The sequence below is a fragment of the Scyliorhinus torazame genome, chromosome 1 (genome assembly GCF_047496885.1).
Source record: "Scyliorhinus torazame isolate Kashiwa2021f chromosome 1, sScyTor2.1, whole genome shotgun sequence".
NCBI lineage: Eukaryota > Metazoa > Chordata > Chondrichthyes > Carcharhiniformes > Scyliorhinidae > Scyliorhinus > Scyliorhinus torazame.
In genome coordinates, this window is record NC_092707.1 from 316,059,184 (window position 1) to 316,086,514 (window position 27,331).

General features: G+C 46.4%; 1 protein-coding gene across 5 annotated transcripts in view; it reads right to left on the reverse strand.

Moving 5' to 3' along the window:
- sptbn1 (spectrin, beta, non-erythrocytic 1) overlaps nucleotides 1–27,331 on the reverse strand; it is a 369,807-nt gene that overhangs the window by 176,558 nt on the left and 165,918 nt on the right. The window contains exon 1 of one of the 5 annotated variants that reach the window (XM_072507864.1): nucleotides 22,911–23,333. The exons of the other annotated variants lie outside the window; for them this stretch is intronic. Within the exon in view, the coding sequence (XP_072363965.1) occupies nucleotides 22,911–23,019 (109 nt within the window). The 5' untranslated portion in view covers nucleotides 23,020–23,333. Of the gene's footprint in view, nucleotides 1–22,910; nucleotides 23,334–27,331 lie in introns of those variants that run through there. 5 annotated transcript variants of the gene reach the window in all.

Below are 27,331 nucleotides of genomic sequence, written 5' to 3' on the forward strand. Positions count from 1 at the left end.
AGGAAGAGAGAGGTTAAGAGAATTAATTACAGAGTTTAAGATCTAGAAGGCTGAAGTATGACCACCAATGGTGGGGCAAAGGAAGTGGGGAATGTACAAGAGGGGGAGTGAAAGAGTGGATAGTTGAGGTACAGAAGATGACAGAGATAAGGAGGGGAAAGGCCATGGAGTGCTTTGAACATGAATATAAGAATTATAACAATCAAGATATTGGTGGACTCGAGAGTCAAAGTAAGATAGTGAGAAGAAATGATGGATGAATGGGACTTGATACGAGTTAGGATTTGGATAGTGTTTTGGTCGGCCTCAAGTTTATAGTGGGTGGAAGATGAAAAGTCAGCCTTGCAGGAAAGCACCAGAAGGGTCATGCTGTTGGTCGGACGAGCCCTTCAGCATCAGATGAGCTGAGGCAGGGGTGATGGCAAGTGATGGTAGGGAGGTAAAATTTGTCGAACTTTGTGACAGATAGGATACTGGGAGGGAGGTCAGCTCAGGGTCAAATGGGACACCAGTTGTGAACTGTCTAGCTTAGCAAATCCTTTGGCAAATCAAAATTTTCTATATTTTATAAATAAATTATGCTCTTGTACTATTACACTTTGGGGTGATAATTCACCCTGTTATCCTCCTAAAATCATTCTCAGGCCTGCAGTAGTGTATGGCATTGTCAGCCTTTGTGGCTTAAGTCTTGATATGGAGCTCAAATACACAACAGCAAAGATCCATATTTTCTGAAAATCAGAGCTGGAGTAAAATCCTCTCCCTCACAGATGCTTCTTGACACTGCTGAGTATTTCCAATATTTTTTGTTTTTATTTCAGATTTCCAAAGTCTTCCAAACTATTTGGCTGTGTCAAATTCTTTCTCTTCTGAACTGATCAATTTTTCGGAGGGTGCAATTCCATAATAACTGTACTGTCAGGACAAATGTTACAGTCATATTAAAATATCAACCAAAATCACTAGAATGGGTTGCATCATCCCACCTACCAAGTTCAACTTGATAGTAAAGCCACATTCAAATTTAGCATTAGTGCAGAACCAGGGTTTCCACTGGAGGCGGACTTCCGGTGGCAGACATGAGCTGAGTGGTCGCACGAAAAGTGGCTCTCGCATGAAATCTTTGACTATGACCTTTTAACCCCAGCAAACGAGCACCAAAAATACCTACACTTTCTAACCCCTGTCAACTGCACTGACAAGAAGAATGGGTAAAACGTCAGCCGCCCAATTGAAAAGCCAGCAAAGACGAGGAGAGGGAAGCCTCAGCATCCGAGTCTGCAGCCACACATGGTGGCACGGAACCAGGAAGGGCCGACCCAAGTGCCGATGGACGACCAAAACAGATCGCATCGACCGTGCCTACAGGTCGCTTTGGCAGTGGCCCAAAGTGGGGGAGGCACCGCGGGTGATAATCGTGAGGCTCCACAAATACCAGAACAAAGAGCGGATCCGGAGGTGACAAAAAGGCACGAGAGGGTGAAAGTGGGAAGGACATTCTATCCGCTTGCACCAAGATATTGGGCGAGACCTGACCCAAGCGTCGGGCCGAATTCAACAGTGCCAAATACACCCTGTACAAAAGTGGTGTGTGACTTGGCATGCTCTACCCTGCCAAGCTATGGGTTACGCACCTGGGAAGGAACATTATTTTGATTACCCCGAGGAAGCCAATAGGTTCAGCCAGAAAAACGGACTGGGCAAACAGCAATAGAGTGCAATGGCCAGAACGCGGGCTGCAAAAGATGAGAGGGGCAGGGGTGAACACATGCAAAGGCGCGGAGAAAGCAGGGGTGTGGGGGGGAATAACAGGGGTTAAATAGGGGAACCTAGCTAATGGGGAGCCGCTACACTAGCAAGTAAGCTGGTGTACGGGAATATAGTGAAGTAGGAGGCTGTGGCGCACGTCCCAGGAGGGAGCAGAAGGGAGGGGAACAACAGAAATTCAGGGAAAGCGAAGGGCAAAAAGAGGGGAGTCCGCGGTTGCAGAGAAGGGGGGAGGAGCACAAGAGCAGGAGGAGGAGAAGATAAATGCTGGTTACAACGGACAACATGTGGAGATGGCAATAAAGAGTAGTCGGCATCTTAAAATCGCCTGTGAGTGAGAGCAGGCCCGAACGGACAGGGCCGGGTCCACAAGGTGAGTAGGGCCGGGCCCACAAGGGGAGTATGGTCGACGTCGCCACGGGGGGGGAAGAGAGAGAGAGAGAGAGGGAACAGACCCCACAGGAAGGGGGGGGGGACGGGTCGGGACAGACCCCACAGGAAGTACTGGTGGACACACAGACCCCACACGAAGGGCGGGGGAACACACAGACCCCGCAGGAAGGGCGGAGGGGGACACAGATCCCACAGGAAGGGAGGGAACGGGTCGGGACAGACCCCACAGGAAGGGCGGGTGAACACACAGACCCCCACAGGAAGGGCGGGGGGGGGGGGGGGGGACACAGACCCCGCAGGAAGGGCGGAGGACACAGATCCCACAGGAAGGGCGGAGGGGGACATAGATCCCACAGGATGGGCGGGGGGGGGGGGGGGACACAGACCCCACAGGAAGGGCGGGGGGGGACACAGACCCCACAGGAAGGGCGGGGGACGACGACACAGACCCCACAGGAAGGGCGGGGACGACGACACAGACCCCACGGGAAGGGGGGAACGGTTCGGGACAGACCCCACAGGAAGGGGGGATGGGACATACTTCACAGGAAGAGAGGACGGAACGGGAGACAGACCTCTCAGTGAGGGGGTGGGAGACAGACCCCACAGGAAGGGGGGTGGCACACAGACCCCACAGGAAGGGGGAAGAACACACAGACCCCACAGGAAGGGTGGGGAACACACAGACCCCACAGGAAGGGGAAGAACACACAGACCCCACAGGAAGGGTGGGGAACACACAGACCCCACAGGAAGGGGGGGGGGAACACACAGACCCCACAGGAAGGGAGGGGACAAGGGCAGCACGGTGGCACAGTGGGTTAGCCCTGCTGCCTCACGGCTCCGAGGTCCCAGTTTCGATCCCGGCTCTGGGTCACTGTCCGTGTGGAGTTTGCACATTCTCCCCGTGTTTGTGTGGGTTTCGCCCCCACAACCCGAAGATGTGCAGGGTAGGTGGATTGGCCACACTAAAGTGCCCCTTAATTGGAAAAAATGAATTGTGTACACTAAATTTATAAACAAAGAGGAAGGGGGGTGGGACACACAGACCCCTCGGATGGTGATGTCTAGCACGAGGGGACATAGCTTTAAATTGAGGGGAGATAGATATAAGTGGGCAGCACGGTAGCATTGTGGATAGCACAATTGCTTCACAGCTCCATGGTCCCAGGTTCGATTCCGGCTTGGGTCACTGTCTGTGCGGAGTCTGCACATCCTCCCCGTGTATGCGTGGGTTTCCTCCGGGTGCTCCAGTTTCCTCCCACAGTCCAAAAATGTGCAGGTTAGGTGGATTGGCCATGATAAATTGCCCTTAGTGTCCAAAATTGCCCTTAGTGTTGGGTGGGGTTACTGGGTTATGGGGATAGGGTGGTGTTGACCTTGGGTAGGGTGCTCTTTCCAAGAGCCGGTGCAGACTCGATGGGCCGAATGGCCTCCTTCTGCACTGTAAATTCTATAAGACAGACGTCAGAGGTAGGTTCTTTACTCAGAGAGTAGTAAGGGTGTGGAATGCCCTGCCTGCAACAGTAGTGGACTCACCAACACGAAGGGTATTCAAATGGTCATTGGATAGACATATGGATGATAAGGGAATAGTGTAAATGGGCTTTAGAGTGGTTTCACAGGTCGGCGCAACATCGAGGGCTGAAGGGCCTGTACTGCGCTGTAATGTTCTATGTTCACAGGAAGGGGGGGGGGGGGGGGACACAGACCCTACAGGAGGGCGGGGAGACACAGACTCCACAGGAAGGGACACACACACACACTCCACAGGAAGTGGGGGACACACGCACAGACCCCACAGGAAGTGGGGGACGACGACGCACAGACCCCGCAGGAAGTGGGTGACACACACGCACAGACCCCACAGGAAGTGCGGGGGGGACGCACAGACCCCACAGGAAGTGCGGGGGGGGACGCACAGAGCCCACAGGAAGTGGGGGGGGACGCGCACAGACCCCACAGGAAGTGGGGGGGACGCGCACAGACCCCACAGGAAGTGGGGGGGGGCGCACAGACCCCACAGGAAGTGGGGGGGACGCACAGACCCCACAGGAAGTGGGGGGACGCACAGTTCCCACATGAAGTGGGGGGACGCACAGTCCCCACAGGAAGGGGGGGGGAACACAGAACCCACAGGAATGGGGGGGGGGAGAACACAGACCCCACAGGAAGGGGGGGGGACAGACCCCACAGGAAAGGGGGGGGGGAGACAGATCCCACAGGAGGGGGGGGGTGGAGAACCCACAGGGAGGGGGGGGGGGACACCACAGGGAGGGAGGGGGACCCCACAGGGAGGGAGGGGGACCCCACAGGAAGGGAGGGGGACCCCCACAGGAAGGGAGGGGGACCCCCACAGGAAGGGAGGGGGACCCCCACAGGAAGGGAGGGGGACCCCCACAGGAAGGGAGGGGGACCCCCACAGGAAGGGAGGGGGGCCCCCACAGGAAGGGAGGGGGACCCCCACAGGAAGGGAGGGGGACCCCCACAGGAAGGGAGGGGGACCCCCACAGGAAGGGAGGGGGACCCCCACAGGAAGGGAGGGGGACCCCCACAGGAAGGGAGGGGGACCCCCACAGGAAGGGGGGGGGACCCCCACAGGAAGGGGGGGAGGGGGGGGGGAAGAGACCCCACAGGAAGGGGGGGGACAGACCCCACACAAAGGGGGGGACAGACCCCACACAAAGGGGGGACAGACCCCACACAAAGGGGGGACAGACCCCACACAAAGGGGGGGACAGACCCCACACAAAAGGGGGGGACAGACCCCACACAAAAGGGGGGGACAGACCCCACACAAAGGGGGGGACAGACCCCACACAAGGGGGGGGGTGAGAGACAGATCCCACACAGGAAGGTTGGTGCAGACCACACAGGAAGGGGGACGACGACAGACCTCACAGGAAAGGGGCGTGGAGAATAGGTCCCACAGGAGAGGGAGTAAGAGATCCAGAGTCCACACCTATCTCAAGAGTCAGAAGGTGGACGCAGCCTCCTCCAAGAAACACATTCAGGAGAGAGGGACCGACAGTGGGTTATGAAGGGCTGGATTGGATAAACGACACCAGAACAAGAGGGGTAGCCATACCAATCAACAGGGCTGTATCTTTTATGCCAACGAGTGCAGTGACGGACCCGGGAGCAATATGTGATGGTCAGTGGGACCCCGGTAGTCTTGGCAAATACATACGTCCCAAACTGGCATGACGTAGAGTTAGTCACGAAAACGATGGCCGAATTCCCAAACCTGGACATCCACTGACTTATATTTTGGGGACTGGGGGAGGAGTGGATTGGGGACAGACCCATGTAGGTTTCACCACCTGAGAGAAAAATAATTCTCCTTCTCCCAAACACTATGGGTGACTCAAGCATAATTATTTTGTTGTAGGGAAAAGGGTGTTTCCAGGGTTAACAAAGCGGAATACTCCGCAATTGTAATGTCCGATTGATGTGCCATCAATGACCACGAGACGAAAATGGTGAAACTATTGAGGCTTTGTTGCACTAGATGTTGAGCCTCCTGCAGCTGGAGCCAGAATGGGAGTAGCGCAGGAGAGCATACACTTTTATACATCGCCTGCTGGGAGGAGCCAGCAGGCTGAGATTTACTGTGTTAACTGTAATACAGTGGCAGTACCGTAATACACGTAGTGTGTGACCAGTGGTGTTTACCACATTCGCCCCCTGTTTAAAAAAAAGTCCAGCGGGGGTAAAAAACGTTACAGATTGACTCTGTCGGAGGCTGTGACCCTCCGCCGTGATAGCCTCAGTCCTGGTTGTGGTGTGGGCGCCAATGTGGATCCCGGCTACTCCGGGAGCGTGCTGTCCTCTCCTGCTTCACCCAGTAGTGGATCCAGTGAGGGGACGGATGCTGCTGCGGTGAGGGTCGCTGGTGGGAGGGTGAACGGCGCAGCGGTAGGGGAGGCAACCGGAGGGGAGGGGACGGTACCAGGTCAGGGGTGGTGGTGGTTGTGGGTGGGGACCCAGCAGGTGCCAGGTCCTGGAGGGAGACTGTGCCGTGTCATCCGTTGTGGTGTGCCACGTAGGCGTATTGTGGATTTGCTTGGAGGAGGACGGCTTTTTCGACAAGGGGATCCGATTCATGACTCCTCGCATGCTCCCGGAGGAGGACGGGCCCAGGAACTGCCAGCCAGTTATAGGCGAGACCCCGGAGGTGGACTTCCTAGGGAAGGCAAACACACACTCGTGAGGGGTCTCGTTAGTAGCAGTGCACAGGAGCGACCGGATGGAGTGGAGCGCATCGGGGAGGACCTCCTGCCAGCGGGAGACGGGGAAATTCCTAGACTGAAGGGCCAGCAGGACGGCCTTCCAGACCGTCGCGTTCTCCCTCTCCACCTGCCCGTTTCCCCGGGGGTTGTAGCTGGTCATCCTGCTTGAGGCGATGCCCTTGCTGAGCAGGAACTGACGCAGCTCATCACTCATAAAGAAGGATCCCCGATCGCTATGGATGTAGGTGGGGAAACCGACCAAAGTGAAGGTGCTGTGCAGGACCTTGATGACCGTGGCAGATGTCATGTCTGGGCATGGGATGCCGAATGGAAAACGGGAGTACTCATCAATTATATTGAGAAAGTACATGTTGCGGTCAGTGGAGGGGAGGGGTCTTTTGAAGTCCATGCTGAGGCACTCAAAGGGGCGGGAGGCTTTCACCAGATGTGCTCTGTCTGGCCGGTCGAAGTGCGGCTTGCACTCGGCGCAGACTTGGCAGTCCCTGGTCATGGTCCTGACCTCCTCGATGGAGTAGGGCAGGTTGCGGGCCTTGATAAAATGGAAGAACCGGGTGACCCCCGGGTGGCAGTGGTCATTGTGGAGAGCCCGGAGTCGGTCCACTTGTGCGCTGGCACATGTACCGCGGGATAGGGCATCGGGGGCTCATTGAGCTTCCCCGGGCGATACAAGATCTCGTAGTTATAGGTGGAGAGCTCGATCCTCCACCTCAAGATAGTGTCGTTTTTGATCTTGCCCCGCTGTGTATTGCTAAACATGAAGGCAACCGACCCTTGGTCAGTGAGGAGAGTGAATCTTCTGCCGGCCAGGTAATGCCTCCAGTGTCGCACAGCTTCCACAATGGCTTGGGCCTCCTTTTCGACAGAGGAGTGCCGAATTTCGGAGGCATGAAGGGTGCGGGAAAAGAAAGCCACGGGTCTGCCCGCCTGGTTGAGGGTGGCGGCCAGAGCCACATCCGATGCATCGCTCTCCACCTGAAAGGGGAGGGTCTCGTCGACCGCATGCATCGTGGCTTTGGCGCGTCCACCTTGATGTGATTGAAGGCCAAGCGGGCCTCAGCCGTCAGGGGAAAAACTGTGGACTTGATGAGTGGGGGGGCCTTGTCCGCATAACGAGGGACCCACTGGGCATAGTGGAAGAACCCCAGGCATCTTTTCAGGGCCTTGGGGCAGTGGGGGAGAGGGAGTTCTAGGAGGGGGCGCTTGCGGTCGGGCCCTAGGACTCCATTTTCCACAACGTAGCCGAGAATGACTAAGCGGGTGGTGCGGAAAACGCATTTCTCATTATTATAGGTAAGGTTAAGAAGTTTGGCGGTATGGAGGAACTTCTGGAGGTTCGCGTCGTGGTCCTGCTGGTCGTGGCCGCAGATGGTGACATTATCTAGGTATGGGAACGTGGCCTGCAGCCCGTATTGGTCAACCATTCGGTACATCTCTCGCTGGAAGACCGAGACCCCATTGGTGACGACTAAGGGAACTCTAAGGAAGTGATAGAGGCGGCCATCTGCTTTGAACGCAGTGTATTGGCGGTACTCCGGGCAGATGGGGAGCTGGTGGTCGGCGGACCTCAAGTCAACTGTGGAGAAGACTCGATACTGCGCAATCTGATTGACCATGTCAGATATGCGTGGGAGGGGTACGCATCGAGCTGCATGTACCGGTTGATGATCCGACTGTAGTCGATGACCATCCGGTGTATCTCCCCAATCTTAACTACCACCACTTGAGCTCTCCAGGAGCTGTTACTGGCCTCAATGATACACTCCCGAAGAAGCCGTTGGACTCCCGACCTGATGAAGGTCGTGTCCTGTGCACTGTACCGTCTGCTCCTCGTGGCGACGGGCTTACAGTCCAGGGTGAGGTTTGAGAAAAGTGAGGGCGAATCGACCTTAAGGGTCGTGAGGCCACAGACAGTGAGAGGGGGGGGGGGGGGGGGGTCCGCCGAATTTCAAAGTAAGGCTTTGGAGGTGGCACTGAAAATCAAGACCTTGTAACAGGGCAGCGCAGAGATGGGGGAGGACGTCGAGTCTGAAGTTGCTGTACTCTACGCCCTGTACGGAGAGGGTCGCGACGCAGTACCCCTGGATTTGCACGGAATGGGATCCGGAGGCCAGGGAGATTTTCTGGGTGACGGGGAGTACCGGGAGGGAGCAGCGCCTTGCCGTACCAGGGTGGATGAAACTCTCTGTGCTCCCGGAGTCGAAGAGGCAAGTCGTCTCATGCCCGTTGATCCTTAAAGTCGTCGTAGTGGTCGCGAGGTTGCGGGGCCGAGACTGATCGAGGGTGATGGAGGCGAGCTGCAGAAGATGGTGGGAGTTGTTAGGCTGATCGGAAGTGGTTGAGGTATCGGCGGCCCGCGAACGGCCAGGTGACAGGGGTCCGGAGGCGCGGTCCAAGATGGCGCCGAAGATGGCGGCGCCCACGGCGGACGACATCCATGATGGCGGCACCCACAGGCGGCACGTGGCGGGCGGCGGGGAAGGTGGCGGCACCCCTGGATCGCACGTGGGGGGGTGTAACGATGCTGGGCCTGGAAACGTCAGCGACCAATCGGGCCTGGCAAACGGAGGCGAAGTGGCCCTTCTTGCCACATCCATTGCAGGTCGCGCTCCGCGCTGGGCAGCACTGCCTGGGATGCTTGCTCTGGCCACAAAAATACCATTTGGGCCCTCCGGGGTTGGCTGGCTGTCGCGCAGCACAGGCTTGCAGTGTACCCGAGTCGGCAGATGGTGGGGCCCACGATGCCCACGAGGGTGCCGCACGGTCGGAGGTGTAGGACTCCAGATTGCGGGAGGCCACTTCTAGGGAGTTAGTGAGCTGCACAGTCTCTGTAAGGTCGAGCGTACCCCCTTCCAATAACCGCTGGCGAACTTAATTAGTAATTAGACTTAATGCCCATGACATAGGCGTCTCTGATCAGCAGTTCTGTGTGTTGGACTGCTGACACTGCCTGGCAATTACAGTTCCTACCAAGTATCCGCAGAGCACACAAGAAATCGTACTGAGACTCCCCCGGGAGTTGCCGTCTCGTGGCCAGGAGGTGCCTGGCAAACACTTGATTCACAGACCTGATGTACTGCCCTTTTAGTAGCGCCATCGTGTCCGTGTAGGTGGGTGCGTCCCGAATGAGGGGGAAAACTTGTGGGCTCATCCGTGAGTAGAGAATCTGGAGCTTCTGCGGGTCTGAGAGGGCTTCTGTGGATGTTCCGAGGTATCCTTCAAAGCAGGCTAGCCACTGCTCGAAGGTGGATGTGGCGTCAGCTGTGTGAGGGTTCAGCTCCAGGCGATCAGGCTTGATTAAGACGTTCATCTCTAAAATTCTAGTGCAATAAATTGATGTACCATCAATGACCATGAGACGAAAATGGTGAAACTATTGAGGCTTTATTGCACTACTTGTTGAGCCTCCTGCAGCTGGAACCAGAATGGGAGTAGCGCAGGATAGCATACACTTTTATACATCGCCTGCTGGGAGGAGACAGCAGGCTGGGATTTACTGTGTTAACTGTAATACAGTGGCAGTACCGTAATACACGTAGTGTGTGACCAGTGGTGTTTACCACACCGATCACGTGCCACATGACATGGACAGGTGCCACATGACATGGACATGAGAATCATAGAGTCCCTACAGTGCTGAAGGACGACATCGGCTCATCGAGTCTGCACTGACCCCTCGAAAGGGCACTTTACCCATGCCCACTCCGCCCTATCCCTATAACCGAATCGACACATCTCTGGACACTAAGGGGTATTTTATCACTGCCAATCCACCTAACCCGCACATCTTTGGAGAAGTGACAGGCTCAGCCCCCCCCCCCACCCCATGGAGGCTGGAAAAAGCTCTCCTCACCGATAAACAATACTGTACTAAAATATCCCGAGCCATCGATAGTCATGTATCCTGCAACCAATGCTCCGTTTTTCTCCCACAATCCAAAGATCTGCAGGTTATGTGAATTGGCCATGCTAAATTGCCCCTTAAGTGTCTAAAAGGTGAGGTGGGGTTACTGGGTTATGGGGATAGGGTGGAGTCATGGGCTTAAGTAGGATGCTTTTTCCAAGAGCCGGTGCAGACTCGATGGACCGAATGGCCTCCTTCTGCACTGTAAATTTTATGTTTCTAGGTGCAAGTTTGCTGGAGGGCAAGACCATACACAAATTCTGCTGCAGGGGATCAGATGAGGACTTTTGATTGAGACATACAGGAAAAGGCTAATAAGCATCTGCACAAAAATATTTGGTGCATTGGCAGACTTGTCAGAAAGCCAGTCATTGTCAAGGAACGTGGAGGAGTTTGCTTCCAACTAGACAAACGGTTTCATGCAGAGCGTGAAGTCCATTCTTGCTTGCACAGAAGTGATTGTGACTCCATGAGTATCCAACAATTTCCACTGCAGCACAAGTAGATGCAACTCAATGTCTCAATGCTGCACTGGAAGCTCAGACTAAGGCCATGAAATCTCAGCTTGATACCATACAGATTCATGGCTGTGGATATCAGTACCCAAATGGATTTGCAGGGCGTCACAAAGTTCAGCAACTCTGCTCGAGCAGAAATTCAAATACGCCACATCTACAGGTCCCCTTTACCATCCTGCTCATTATATCCAACTCTAATAAATTTCTTAAACACAACTTCTCTTTCAGAAAACCATGTTGACTTTGCTTGATTGTATTATGATTTTCTAAATGTCCTACTACTATTTCTTTAATAATGGATTCCAGCATTTTCCCAATGACAGATATTAGAGTAACTGGCCTATAGTTCCCCATCTGTTTCCTTTCTTTCTTGGATAGAGGTGCTACATTTTTAGTTTTTCAATCCACTGGGATCTTTCCAGAGTGGCACTGAATGAAATCACGATCGTTGCCAAGATAGTTGGCATTCAACAGTGTGATGTTCTGAGTGCGGTAACATATGAACTGTATATTCCACAAGTGGTAGCCTTTGTGGTTGTGGTACATCTCAGCCACGTATGCCTTCAATGGAACCCTACCCGAGGAAGCCCACTATCCTGGCAAAATCTCATGCACGCAAAAATCAAAGAAAACACCTCTGAGCCTCTCGTCACTTCTCTGAAGCAGCTGTGGACAACAAACTGGGAAATAAGTTACTTTTTGCAGCTTCTTACGACTCTGATGAAAGAAATTCAGAGTCATAATCACCTTTACAGCCACTGCCTTACTTGGAGGCTCTGTTTGAGTTTATGTAAGTGTTTGGAAGAGTGGTTAAAGTTGGTGAAGTCTGCAGGGAATGGTGCTGTACATGAAGGTGGTCTTGCTTCTGGCAATTTGCTTCAAGTCATGGGTGCTATAATTGCAATTCTGATTGGAGTTAGTTTCATGAGAGGGAAATGGAGGAGAAACAACAGAGAAGCAGACAAGCCGTTTGTATGTGTGTGTGTGTGGGGGGGGGGGGGGGGTGAGAGAGAGAGAGAGAGAAGAGAGGGGGAGAGAGAAAAAGAGAGAGAGAGAGAACAAACGAACAGGCTTTCAGCCAGAGGCCTTATCCACGTATGGTAATTTGGTAGATACCTCCACCTAAGCCAGAAGCAATGTATGCATCGCCTGCACTTTACAAAGGAGGTGCTCACAGGACTCTGCTCCCTCTTGTTTTAAAAAAACAAACATTTTATTAGGGTATTTGTAGTTTCTGCTCACTCTTGTAACCAGACACCTAGTTTCATTAAGTGCAGATGGTGCACACACTGCTTCTGGTTTAGGTAGAGGTTGGAGAAATGTTACTGAAAGACTAAGGTGTTCCCTATGCACAGTACCACTCCTGTAGACTTCACCAACTTTAACTAACTCTTTCAACCATCGAGCCTTTACACAAACTCACAAGGGCCAAAAGAGGTTCATTAGCAACTAACCTGTATGTTGATGACCCCTTTAAATATTGATGGGGGAGTCCTGGCTGCTGCTTAATACATGTTCAGCTGTGTGTGTTTGAAAAAGGATGTTAGCTGCAGTTGAAACGAATAATATTGATGCCAAAGGAACGTTACACACTGCTGACATCATATTCTGCCTTCACTGCATATTTCTGGCGCATGCTTCTAACCCCTGCTCTAACAGCCTCAGCAAGGTGGTGCCTGGTGCTTGTGCAGCATAAAAGTCATTTTCGTTCCAAAACAATATCTGCAGCACCAAAACTATGGATGCTATGGAGCCAATTTTATGCCTGTGGAGTGTCTGTAAAGTCACCAGCCTACTGCACAGTGCACTTTCAAAGCAGTACTCTCACCTTTGAAAGATAGATCAGATATTAAAACTCAGAACCCCATAAACTGTTTCAATAATTGACGGTGTATATTAAAAATCCAAGACACTATTAAAAAGTGAGAAGTTCTTTCAATTTGGGCTAAGATTTCTGTTCCAACCAATTTTATCTGAAATACATGAAAAAAGTGTATTTAATTATTGCTTGTAGGCTATATAGGTTGCATACAAACTGGTTGTCTCATATCTTTACATTTCAGTCACTGCAGTTCAAATGCAATGTTTGTTTTTCATAGAATGTGGGCATATTGGCTAGGCGAGCGTTTGCTGCCATCTCTAATTGCCCTGGAGAAGATGAACCTTGTTGAACTCTTGCTGTCCATTAGAATCACAGAATGGCTCCAGCGCAGAAGGAGGCCATTTAGCCTACTGTGACAGTGTTGGCTCTCCGAAGGAGCAATTTACCTAGTGCCACATCTTGGTCTTCTTCCCATAGCCCTATTCCCTCTTGGATGCCACGATTGGATCTCACTCCACCATACTACCAAGCAATGCATTGCAGGTCCCAGCCACTCGCTGCGTGAAAAGCGTATGCCTCATGGCTCTATTGTTTCATTTGTCAAATATCTTAAATCTGTGCCCTCTTGCTTTCAACCAGTCCCTTGCATCTAATGGGAACAGTTATTCTCTACCTATACTATGCAGACCCCTGGTTTTGTATACTTCTATCAAATCTCCTCTCAACCTTCTCTTCCCTATCATGTAATGTAAGTATGCTCACAGATTTTGACCCAGCAACAGTGAAGGAACATCAATGTAGTTCCAAGTCAGGATTGTCTGGATTTGCAGGTTATGGTGTTGCCATGCATTTTTTGCCCTTGTCCTTCTAGGTGGTAGAGGTCACAGGTTTGAAATATGCTGTCAGAGGAGCCTTTGCGAGTTGCTGCAGTGCATCTTATAGATGGTACAAACTGCTGCCACTGTGCATCGGAAGTGCAGGGAATGAATTTGAGGTGGTGGATGAGGTGCCAATCAAGTGGGCTGCTTTTTCCTAGATGACATTGTAGTTCTTGATTGTTGTTGGAGCTGCACTCATCTAGAGAAGTGGAGGCCATTGCATCATACACCCTTTGAAGATGGTGGACAGGGTTTGGAGAGTTAGGAGGTGGGTTACTTGCCACAGAATTCCCAGCCTCTGACCTGCTCTTGTAGCCACAGTATTTATATGACTGGTTCAGTTCAGTTTCTGGTCAAGATAACCCCTAGGATGACAATAGTGGAGGATTTAGCAATAGTAATGCCACTGAACGTCCAAGGGGAGATGATTAGATTCCGTCTTGTTGGAGGTGGTTATTGGCTGGCACTTGTGCAGTGCAAATGTTACTTGCCAATTATCAGTACAAGTCCCTGAGCGTTGTACAGGTCATGCTACATATGGACACAGATTGCTTCCATTATCTGAGCAGCTGAACATGGTGCCATCTTCAGCAAAAATCCCTACTCCTGACATTATGATGGAGGGAAGGTCACTGATGAAGCAGTTGGAAAGGGTTGGGCCTGGACACTACCCTGAGGAACTCTTGCAGTGATGTCATGGAACTGAGATGATTGACCTCCAAAAACCACAACCAAATTCCTTGTGCTGGTATGACTCCAATCATTGAAGAGTTTTCCCCAATTCCCATTAACTTCAATTCTACTGGGGCTACTTGATGCCACACAGTCAAATGCTGCCTTAGTGTCCAAGGCAGTCACTCTCACCTCACCTTTTGAGTTCAACTCTTTCGTCCAAGTTTGGCTCAAGAACTGAGAGATCAGGAGGCAAGTGGCCCTGGCAGAACCCAAACTGAATATTCGTGAGCAGGTTTTTGCTGTCTAAGTGCCACTTGATAACACTGTCAATGACACCTTGCATCACTTTTCTGATGATTGAGAGTAGACTGATGGAGCAGTAATTCTTGGTAGGTGCCAGTGTTATAGCTGTACTGGAACAGCTTGGCCAGGGGTGCAGCTACTTTTAAACACAAGTGTTCAATACTACTGCAGGTTTGTTGTTAGGGCCATAGCAATGTGAAGCACTTTGCTATTTTCTTAAGTGTCCACATGAATGCAGTTACATTCCCTCAAGAAGTCCGTGTCATTTTTTTCCTTCCTCTAGGGAAGGGAGAAACATGGGCTGAAATATCATCGATGGCATTCCATAATTATGCAGTTTGTTCACATTTGCAGTATGTTCCATTTGACAGGCTAAAGTGTATCAATGGTCACGCAATGGCAATATGATTGCCTGAAATTGTACATGTTATGATGTCATTTTTGTTAGTTTTACAGAAAAACAGAGCTAAGTTTTCCTAATTAAAGTTACTTTGATATTGACCTCACCAAAATACTGTCACTGCTTTACTTTTAATAAACTGACCTCATTAAATGAATATTCTCACAGCAATTGTAGTTGCAACACAAAACAGTTTGTTTTACATTGGCACAACAGTTATGGTGCAAATTCAACAAATGCCTGGTTGACCATGGCTAACTAGCAGAATGAGGCTGCCTGGAGCAGGCAGTCCTCATCCTGCTTTTACTTGGATAGATTGGACTTTCACACTTGAATTAATAAAGTTTAATATTAGCATGATAAGATTTTGGCTTTGCATTGGTGCTTAATCTGCCAAGTTGAATTCTTGTAAAATTACCCCAAAAATACATTATGATGGGCACAGTATCTGGAACACAAACTAAATTTCTACAAGAACAAACATCACTACTTTGGGATTGTTATATTGTTGAATGTGGGTTAGAGTTCTATTTAATTAGAAACTATTCTGGTTCTCAACATGGCAGCACGTCATTCCCAGGATGTAGGTTCAGTTTCCTTCCTACTTTGTTGAGGCATTTTCCTGACAGGTCAAACAGCAACTGCAACGATACCATCTGGGTGGGGCTCTTCACACTTTAGTGAATGAGAATAGCATGTTACATTTTTTTTTAATGGAAGGGTTAGAGAAGCAAGCTACAGAAATGTAACTAAGTAGAAAAGAACTTTCCCTTTGAAATGGCCAAAGGCTATATATTAACAAGCCTCATCCACACAATACCTAAGCCTTTTGTTTATACACTGAGACAATCAAAAAGGAAACACATTTCCTTTCAGGGCATCCTCTGAAAGCCACTTGTAAAAATACACAGCGTTCGACATTGACAGGGTTTTTCTACAATGACCACTCTTGTTGATGAGGAATATGCTGCAATTCATTCATCATTAGCTTCATCTTAACAACATTTCCATAGAAATGCTGTTTCAATTTATAAACTATTATACTGTCTGCTCCAAACTGAGTTAATTAGACAGTAACAAAGATTTCTTCCAAAGGCAACATTTGTTTCCAATCTATATCTAGCCCAAAAGGAAAAGCAGGTTGTGTGGAGATTAAGTTTGGTTCAAGCACCAGATGTACACGGTTTTTGACTAGTAATGTCTGCATTTGCCCAAGTTAAGAGGTTTTAAAACTTAAAAACAAACTTTCACTCCACTCACACTACAAAATTGTCTCACAAGACAAACAATCAGCATCAAAGGAACAACTGAATACTTGATTGGTTTTGCACAGTTAGAAAGAAAAACAGAAACACTTGCATTTATATAGCACATTCCATGAGCACCGGACATCTCACTGCACCCCACTGTCAATGAAGTGCTCTTTTTCAAAGTGTAGTCACTGTTGTAATATAGGAAACACAGAAGTCAATTGTGAGCACAACAAACCTCCAGCAAAAAGCAATGTGATAATGACCAGATAATCTGAGTTTGAGATATTGAATGAGGGATACATTTTGGCTAGGACACCGTGGTGACTCCCCCGCTCTTCCTCAAAATAGCGTCAGAAGAGTTTTAGGTCCATCTGACGGGGCAGACAGGAACTCAGTTTAGCGTCTCACCTGAAAGATGGCATCTCCAACAGTGGAACACTCCCTCAGTTCTGCACTCCAATGTAAGCCCTGATTTTTGTGCTCACGTCCAGTAGTGGGAATTGAACCTGAAACTTGTGACTCAAGAGAGCTGAGCCATAGTTGACATGGTTGCAAGTTTGTTAATCATTTGGGACAATCCTGCTGGTAACTAGAGGTTGGATGCCGCTAACAGAAGGCGTCAATTTTTTACAGAATTTACAGCAGAGCAACAGGTCATTTGGTTCAACTCTCAATTTAATCATTCACACGAGCCTCTCCAACCCTGCATCATCTCACCCTTTCAGCATGTCCTTCTATTCCTTTTCGTCCTCATGTACTTAACTAATTTCCCCGTAAATGCATTTTTTGCTTCATGCCTTCTTGTCTACTCCTTGAGGTAGCAAGCTCCACATTATAACCATTCTTGGGGTCAAGACAGTGTGGGGTGGCTTCAATCTAATTTACAGCAGTGCAAACAGAGAATCCTGCTGCCAGCGAACAGTGCGCGTCCTCCCGCCACTGAAAAACACACGACTGGGGGGTCGGAGAATCCCACTCTACTCTATATCGAACTTATCAACCCGTTCAATACTTTAAAGTCCTTTACCAAGTTATGCCTCAAGCCTTCACTTCACAGTGAAAAGCACCTCTTCTCTTGATAACTATAACCACTTGGATCCGATATCATCCTTGCAAATCTATTTTGCAGCTTCTCCTGTGCCTTGCACCGTTTATAATATGGAGGATCAGAACTGTAAGAGTACTCCAATTGTTGTCTAACTGAGGTTCTATACAAAAGTTTGGCATTACAGGCCAAATTTCTGTCTCCGGATCGTCAGAGACCGGATGTACAAAGATATGGATTGGGACCCGATAGAAGTCCTGATATGTAGGCCTTTTTGGGAACTGTCCAGGAAGTTTCAATTTCCAATGGACTATTCCCAATTCTTGCAGTGCTCTGTGCTCATCTCTGGCTCAGAGTTAAAGTTGGAGACTTCAGGCACTTTTGTGGTACTTACCTGGGTAGTGACCCAGGAAGTTAGCCATTAAAACCTAGTATAACACCTGAACGACACAACAGACCCCCAATCTTCTCCCTATTCACCTGACTAACCCCCGACAACCCCCATCAACCCGGACGTAACCAGGCCCTGACCTGATCCGACGAGCGCCAACCACCCACCTCATGCATACTTCCAACTACCCATCTATCAATTTACCCAGTCATTGATATTAAGACTTCACCTTTAAACTTAGCACACGGCAGCTAGAACCATAAAAAGTTGGTGTGTCCTGTCTTCCCCCAATGTTACCCTACTCTAATTGTGTTCTCGGAGGAATACTGCGCATTTGTGTAAATGGGGATCGAAGATTTTGGAAAAAATACATGGCAACTTCAAATCAGGGGAATTTTCAAGCACAGCGACAATCCAGCTATCATTGTCACTGCTCAGAAGATCTGGGCCAACATTTCTGTTTTTCAATTCTATTCCATTCCTCGATACATGAAACAATTTATATGGTCTTACTGACTGTGTTGCTACTTTATGGATTTGCATACCTATTGGCCACACTAAATTGGACATTAATCGTAAAAAATAAATTGGATACCTTAAATTTTAAAAATGGATTTGCATCCCTGTACTCTCAATCCATTTGCTCCACTAATCCTTTTTGATCGTTATTGTTTTTTAAAAACTCCCCATTAAAGACAGTGAGTACATTTCCTGCTTTTAGCTGTTATTTTAATAATTAGAAAATTGCTTGAGAAAGAGAATATTAGGGTGCTAGTGGGAGAAGACTCGGCTGAAGCAGATATGTCGGGCTAAACGGTCTGTTTCTGAGACGTAACGTTCTGGTTCCAGCGCACCAAGTTTTACTGCCTGAAATGCACGCAAGTCTTGACTGACAGAAATTTCTGATCTACGCAAATAAAAGTTAATAGTACAGGTGCCATCATATTAATGTGGCCAAAAGAGTTTTTTTCTTGTGCCATGATTCTATAATTTCCAAAAACATACCTACATCTTCTTCTTAAAGGACTGAAGGAGTCAATCCTCACTATCAACTCTACAATACTGTTTCACCAATCAATTGAGCAAAATCAAGCTTTCTCACATCAAACTGGATTCCCTGCTTTCTCAATTTAATTTATTTTTGCTAAATAATTTAGCCACTAGTGTATTATTGATTCCATTTAGCCTATTAATCACAATTGAATCCAAAACCATGGCATAATACCAATGGCATAAAAGCAATTCCCTCGACACAGTATTGTTTAATGTCGAACTTTCAACTTTCACACCCGCTTAACATAACGGTAGCACCTTAAAATTTGCATGTCAGAAGGTTGTGGGTTGAAACCTACTCCAGGATTTGAGGATACCATCTTGGCAGTCATTTGTGCAGCACTGAGAGAGAGTGCTGCATTGTCAGAGATACTGCTTTTGAGATAAGAGACTAAACCAAGGTCACACCTGCCCCAAGTGCACATAATGGATCTCATGGCACAAGAGATGGTGTCATGGCCGATAATTATCCTTCAAAAAATCAAGTGGTCATCTACCTCATTTGCTATTTGTGGGACCTTGCTCTGTGCAAACAGTTTGCTACGTTTGCCCCACGTAATAAATGGCTCCTGTTCAAAAATAATTAATTGATTCCACAGTATTTTGCAAGGCGAAGTTTTGAGGTACACAATTTGTTTCTTGCAGTCAGTTCAGGGTGGGGGTGTGTGAATGTGAGCAAAAAGTAAAGACAATGAGCAAGTATGAGAAATCTCTTCTGCACTTTTTTCTCAAGTGATGCTTCCAAAATAGCTGCTGGATCAATAACTTGTATAGATAGAGCATTATCTCATTGATTGCTATGCATCCATTTTCAAAATGTAGGTTTCCATATTTTCAAAGTTCATTTTAACAATATTTCAGCCAACTTTCAAAGATCCATATGAATCTTTAAGTCTGTAATACACTCAAGATGAGAAAAGCCCTTCTTGTTTGTACACACATTATCAAATTCTTCCTCCCTGTAATATCACCTTTTCTTCATTCCCACCTCCTAGAAGTGCAAAATTCAATAAACCGCTTTCAAATATTCCTGTCTGAACCCTAAAAGGAAATCGAACAAGCCTAAGGAAGCCATAACTTGTTAGCTATTTCCCAAAATAGTTCTTTCCTTGTGCCATGATTCTATAATTTCCAAAAACATACCTACATCTTCTTACAGGACTGAAGGAGTCAATCCTCACTATCAACTCTACAATACTGTTTCACCAATCAATTGAGCAAAATCAAGCTCTCTCACATCAAACTGGATTCCCTTTCTCAATTTAATTTATTTTTGCTAAATAATTTATCCACTAGTGTATTATTGATTCCATTTAGCCTATTAATCACAATTGATTTCAAAACCATGGCATAATTCCCATAAACTTAATGAACTAGGTTGGGTAGGAGGGCGGCTTTTAGGTTTATGTTCTTTGCAATACTTACATTGGAGCAAACATAGTCCCCATTATAGGGACCAAAATGGTGTACAGTTCTCAAGGTGGGATCTTCCCAAGACTTAGTAAACTACTCAAGCTTGAACAGTGCAGGCAGTACATCACAGGGCCCTGTTTGCTTTGGCTGCAGCTGCGCAACAGAAGCTTGAATCTTTATATAGTCAAATCATTCATTAAATCTCCCTTCCTGTTATCTTTAACCTGCCCACAAATGTTACACTTGATATTTCATTGAACAGTCATCCACAAAGAAAGGCATCTGCCAAGCTTGGGTTCACTTCCCTAAACTATTTTTATCCAGTTGTAATCTATAATTTATTTCCTTTTCTAAAATTTTAACTACAAAATATATTTTTAAAACTTATTCTTTCATAGGATGTGGGTATTGCTGTTCGTCCCTCTTGAGCTGAGCAACTTGCTAGGCTATTTCAAAGGGGAGTTAAGAGTCAACCACATTGTTGTGTATCTGCAGTCACATGTAGGCCAGATCAGATAAGGTTGGCAGATTTCCTTCCTGAAAAGGCATTAATGAACTAGATAGATTTTTACGACAGCCTGTGATAGTTTCATGGTCACTATTACTGAGACTAGCTTTATATTCCTGATTGAATTTAAATTCCACCAGCTGGTGCGGTGGCATTTGAAACCTTGGCCCAGAGCATTAGATTGGGCCTCTGGATTACCCATCCAGAAACATGCATGAATTCAATAACTTCACTGTTTATCCCCTGCTCCAATTTGTGAATAAATGCAAAAGACGGAGACATACCACTGAACATTTGGGTACATGAGCCATGATATTTATTATATGTTGTGTGTCAGGACAATCTTTTGGAAATCTAAGTAGTTATCATCATCTACCAAATTACCCTGGTCTGCCTTTCCAGTTCATTCTTCAAAAAAGATGTTTGTCAAAAATAATCTGTTTTCTAAAATCATATTGAGCATCACTTATCAAGGCCAAGGTTTGCAGAATCCCATAGAATCTGTACAGTGTAGAAAGAGGCCATCTGGCCCACCGAATCTACACCAATCCTCCGAAAAAAATCTCTACCCAGGTGCACTCCCATCTGCTTTTTTTGCTTAACTTAACCTGGAGATTAAGGGGAAATTTAGCATGCCCAATCCACCCATCCTGCACATGTTTGGGCTGTGGGAGGAAACCGGAGCACCAGGAGTAAACCCACGCAGACACGGAGAGAATGTGCAAACTCCCCAGTCACCCAAGGGGGGAATCAAACCTGGGTCCCCGGCGCTGTGAGACAGCAGGGCTAACCAGTGCGTCACCGTGCCACCCATGTTTTCCATGTAATATGCTCCTCTACTCCTTTTGAAATTTTTATGAATATTGCCCCTACTTGTTCTTGCTCCAAAAATGTATCATCTCACATTCCTTCATATTAAATTTCAGATCACATCAATTTTCTCCTGTTTATGTCCTTTTGTAGTCACTTATAATTGGTGAAACTCTCCATTTTTCTGTCAACTGCAAATATCATTTGACCCATTCAGGTCATATGTACTTTATAGCATTACTCACTAGTTACCCTTGCTGTTGGAAACAACCCCATAAAATAAATCAGGCAAGTCTCAGTTGAGGTCACGGACTGAACTAACAACCTCCCTGGATGGTATGTTCAATAGAACACTGCCACATGCCATTAGGAGAAGCAGAGATTTAGATCAATTTATTAGCTGGTAATATAAATACAATTAGCAGATCTCATTCGAGTACGTCCCGATGAAAATGCATACCCTACACTGTATATTCTTGAAAACAGTAAAATAAACAGTTTTAAAATAAATGTAATAGCACCATCACTGCAGTCAGTGCCCTATAATATATATAATATACATAAAATACATGAGGGCTATTGACTTTTGGATGGCAACAAGAATTGGGAATCCTGAATGATTTTTCATCTCCAACTAGCAACAACAGAACACCCAGCTGAGATCAATTAATTTGCCAGAGTACACGAAAACCCCAGGGGCATTTCTGGTCAGCAAGGTTTGGCTGATCAGTGGCTAAACTCATGGAGCTATCAGGGAAACAGTTTGGGTACATTTTTACAGCTGGATCTGACATGATGGTCGAGATGGCTGCTCAAATGTTAAATAATTAGGAAGCAGTTTTTCTTTCAGTGAATAAAACATTAGCCTTCCATACATAATGTCAATGAAGCATTTTACATTTAGCTACTAAATTGTGTTCAGTGAGAAAGATCGCCTTTCTCCCAGCAAAAAAAATCAGAACTACAAAAAGGAAGAGAAAAGCACCTTTCGCCATTTCAAGCTCAAAGGCATAATTGTCAGGAACACAACTATCATGGCTTCAGTCATCTTTCTTCCCCTGTTTATAATTTATGTGCCAGTGTTAAATATTTCAAAGCGTTGCTGAAGAACAAGGGAGTCCTTTCATAGTCTGAAGCAGAGAGCAAAGCTTTGTTCCCACAAGATTAAATGGCATAAAAAAATTTGGGAATTCCACAACAGATCTAAAAAAAGGACCACTCCCTCTTTTCTGCCTCTATTGTTCTCAATAGCCCAGCTAACAAAATGCCCTGTTAACTCCTTTAAGGCTAAATTATCTGATCACTCTGAACCGAGAAGGTTGCTTTCAGTCTGGCTTATCTTTTTTAAATTGCAACTTATTCGCATTCTTTAGCTCTTTTCCACCAGGTACCAATTTCTTCATAAAAAATACTTTAAAGGGGCAATTAAGTAGAAAAAAAATTATGGCTACACATGGTTACTGCACCTGCTAACTGGAGTTCACAAGGATCTTAGCAACAGTACTAACAATGGCTTGGCATTCTTACCTTGAAGCTGCTTGAATCTTCCTTCCAGCTGATTATAATTGTATGGTATCTGAGCAGGAAAGCCAGCAGATAATGGCCCTGACATGCTGGATGCCCTATGTATTTCCATTTGGTAGCAATAAATTGAAGATCAATCCAGTAAAAACAGAAGGAAAGTAATCCTCCTGTGAACTCAGCCAAACAGAACCCAAACAGAAACGACTGGCTGCTCACCGTTTGCGTAACTATCCGACAAGTAAGCTTCTTAAATAAACAAAAATCCAGCAAACCCCATTCAGTACAGGTTGATGGTATAAAAAAAAGCATCAGCCATGCAGCGTCACATTGTTTTTTTTTATTGTCCAGTCTGCTAGTCTCCAGACTATTTCAACCAGCAGCTTTAAAATTTCAAAGGAAGTGAACGACTGAACGGCACACCCACTAATCACAAGCCGGCAGCTCGGCTTCCCTTTTTCTGAAGCCAATAAGCACACCTTCACTTACTCCAGTCTGCAATGTAATTTAAGCAGTAGGCAGTCACAGTTTGAATGATGTCACTATTAACATAAGAGTAGCAAGGAATGGGAATGTACCACTTGTAAAAAAATGAAGAGGGTTCACAAAAGGTATGCAACAGTTAAAAGAACAAATAACTGTTAGAAAAAAAACAGTTGCGCTTTAGGCACATGTGGTACTCAATAAAATCTTCAAGCTTTCTATTTTAAAAAAAATAATGTTTCTACAAAAATAAACAATAAAATGCTTCCTGACGTGGTTCCCTCCTTAAAACTGAGAGAATCACAATCGTTTAAGTTCATCGTAACGGGAAAGTCTCAGAATTCCATCACATGGGAAGGAGGAAAAATGTCCTTTTACTTAACTACGGTATTCCGCACACACGCGAACAATATTGCAAAGATGTCAACACTATCGTAAACTTTTGGAATAATTTAAAAGTGGAATCACTCATCACAGTTTCATGTGTTGTTGCTGAAAATTGATAAATTATTAGATCTCAAAATACCGATAGCTATTTAAAGTCTTTGGAAACAAAGAAGTGCTTTCAAAATCGTTTTAGTTTTTTGGCAGAATGAAGTGACTAGCACCCATCTATCATCATAAATAGCATACCGAGGAAACAATGGTCTTAAGGTCCATTTACCTCCAAACAAATAAAGAAGCATTCATTTGTCCCTTCCACACAAATTTGTTCCCTGCTTTTCTTAAACAGTAATCCTGTGCCTCAGGCTTGTTATTTTTCGACCCATCCATCCTACCCTAGAAAACAAATCTGCATATGGACATGCACTGCTTCAGTATCTGAAGAATTGCAAATGGTAATGAACATTTATACAATCATTAGCAAATTTGCATTAGCAAATACTCTCATTTCTGATCTTTATGATGGAGGAAAGGTTACCGATGAAATAGTAAATATACTGAGAAACTCCTTCAGAAATGTCCTTGGACTATGATGATTGGCCTCAAACAACTGCAGCCATCTTTCTTTGTGCTAGGTAGGACTCCAAACAGTGGGGAGGTTTCCCCTCCTTCCCACGGACTTCAGTTTTGCCAAGGTTCCTTGATGCCACACTCGGTCACTGTCTTGATGTCAAAAAGCAGTCGCTCACACCTCCCCTCAAGTTCAGCCCTTTTATCCATGTTTCGGCCAAGGCTGCATTGAGGTCAGAAGTTGAGTGCTGCTGGTGGAACCCAAACCGTGCAGGTCATTGCTATGCAAGTGCCACTTGATAGCACTGTTGACAACATCAGTTTGCTGATAATCGATAGGAGACTGATTGGGCAGTAATTGGGAGGATTGGGTTTTTCTAAACAGGACATAACGCGTGCTACACAACACAATGGAAGGTATCCTCAGTGTGAAGATGGTACTATATATTCAGAAGGTTTACGCAGTGTTAATTCCTATGTATATCATCATGTACAGAAGCACTTAGAACATACAGTGTAGAAGGAGGCCATTCGGCCCATCGAGTCTGCACCGACCCACTTAATCCCTCACTTCCACCCTATCCCCGTAACCCAATAACCCCTCCTACTCTTTTTGGTCACCAAGGGCAATTTATCATGGTCAATCCACCTAACCTGCACGTCTTTGGACTGTGGGAGGAAACCGGAGCACCCGGAGGAAACCCATGAAGACAAGGGGAGAATGTGCAGGCTCCGCACAGACAATGACCCAGCGGGGAATTGAACCTAGAACCCTGGTGCTGTGAAGCCATAGTGCTATCCACTTGTGCTACCGTGCTGCCCACTTGCGGGATGTAGGTTGGTGGGGGCAAGGCCCAGTAACCTTTCCTCTTTTGTTGGTTCCTTCACCATTTACTGCAGGCTAAGTTAAGCCAATATCTTTCAGGACTTATCCAGCTTGGTCAATACTGGTGCTACTGAGCTAGTCTTTGTGATGGATTTAGTCCCCCAGCCATTCTGTGCCCTTGCCACCATTAGTTTTGCCTCCAAGTGATGTTATGTTCTGATTGCTTTAACCGTTGTTGTTTTACACCAGTCCACTAATATTTAAAAAGCATTGTCTTTCTTCAAGGAACTGAATAGTTGCCTTCCACATCTGGTTTGAATTCCAGCCCAGAACTATGGGAGGAGAATTTTGTATGTCAGTGGTATTAAAGCCCTATGGAAAATTAGTTCTGACCAGCTTCCATCCAATCCCTTGTGGGTATGGACAGAACTCAAAACTATTTAGGAATAGAAAGTAATTGTACATCTTACTCAGAAATTGCTTTCGCATTGCATGAAACCAATGCTCTTCCCACTCGTTCCTGAAGTGTGGGATTCACACGGCAGGCTTGAAGTCAAATTTAAGACTATTGAGTTTCAATCAAACCTCTAGTCTTCAGAATTAATCTTGCCAGAGAAATCAGAGGGCAACTGTGTGAAAAATGTCCTTGGCACAACAGGGCATGTGCTTCTGAGTTGAGACTTTGGTACATTGCTGAGGGACAGCAGAAAGGCTTTATTTTAAATCTAATCCAGAAGTAAGGGTGAACACCCTTAAAATTAACACTCTTCATCCCATTAAGAACAAAAACTTGTCCTCATTTTAAAAAGGTGCACAATCAATAGAATATAATTAATGACATCTGATACAAGTAACAATCTAAATAAAATGTGGATGAATAAAAATAAATTACCAGTTTTACACCAGCTGTTAAAGCACCTAATGTTAAGACTGAAAAAATATTTGATGTAAATACAGTAAAGAAAGAATTTCTTTCACACCCTCCAAAGATTTACCAACTATTTATTTTCCATTTTAGAAAGTATAAAACATAGCAGCCAATTTGCATACAGGAACATGACCAGTTGCTTAACTTTGCTGACTTGAATTGAGAGATTAATGTTTTCGAGGAAGTAGAGAGAATGCCTCTGTTGTAATAGTGTCATGGAAACTTTTATATCTAAACAAACAAATGGACAAATCTGTGGCTCAATGCCTCATGTGGAAGACAGTTACAAGGACATTGAAACACACCCGCAGTACTGCACTCAGATGTTGGCCATGATTATATGCTTAAAACCTGGATTGACATTTGAGCACTGGGACTTCACATTCAGAGACAAAGATTGTTTTTACTGTGAATGGTGATACTATTTCATAAAAAAGGAAAACTAGCATTTATACAGCACCTTTTGCAAATTCAGGATGTCTTAAAGCACTTTGCAGTCAACAAAGTACTTTTCAAAGTGTGGTCACTATCGTAATGGAGGGAAAACATGGCAGCCAATTAAAGCAGTAGTAGAACACGGAAGTATCAGCCTTGACTATGGTGCTCAAGTTTCTCTCTATGGTACTCAGACTCAACCGTCTGGCTGAGTGATGAGAGTGTCACCGAGCGGAGGCTGCCCTTAAACATTAATAAAAGGTACTTATGTAGTTTGGAAAATTTATAAGAAAACAAAATAGAAGGATATAGACCAACTATCATATTTGTTCTTTGACCATATATGTAGCAAATTGCTTGAACAAATCTCCTGCACATTGTTAAGGATGCTTATGGAGCAGTAATTAGAGGGTAACAGAGCAATGCATCCCCATTCTCAAAGAAAGGAGAACAGTACATCGTACTGGTAAGAGGAAGAGGGAACAGTGACACTAATTAAAACACATGCCAGAAAAATGGTTAAATCTTTGCACATTTATATCAATTTAGGATGAGTTATAATGTTACTGTCTAGATTTTGAAATTCGAGGAATATGGGCCAATGTTTTCAATACTTTAATAAACAGCTTGCTGAGCAATAAAGTGAAAACTTTAGCTTATTAATACACAGGTATATAACGAAAGACGCATCGGATTACCCCATAACAATTGATGTACTTTTTTAAGGATTAAAATGCTGTTACTTTTTTTTAAATTTTAAGCTACCAAAAATAGCAGATGGCTGCAGCTTAATAATAATAA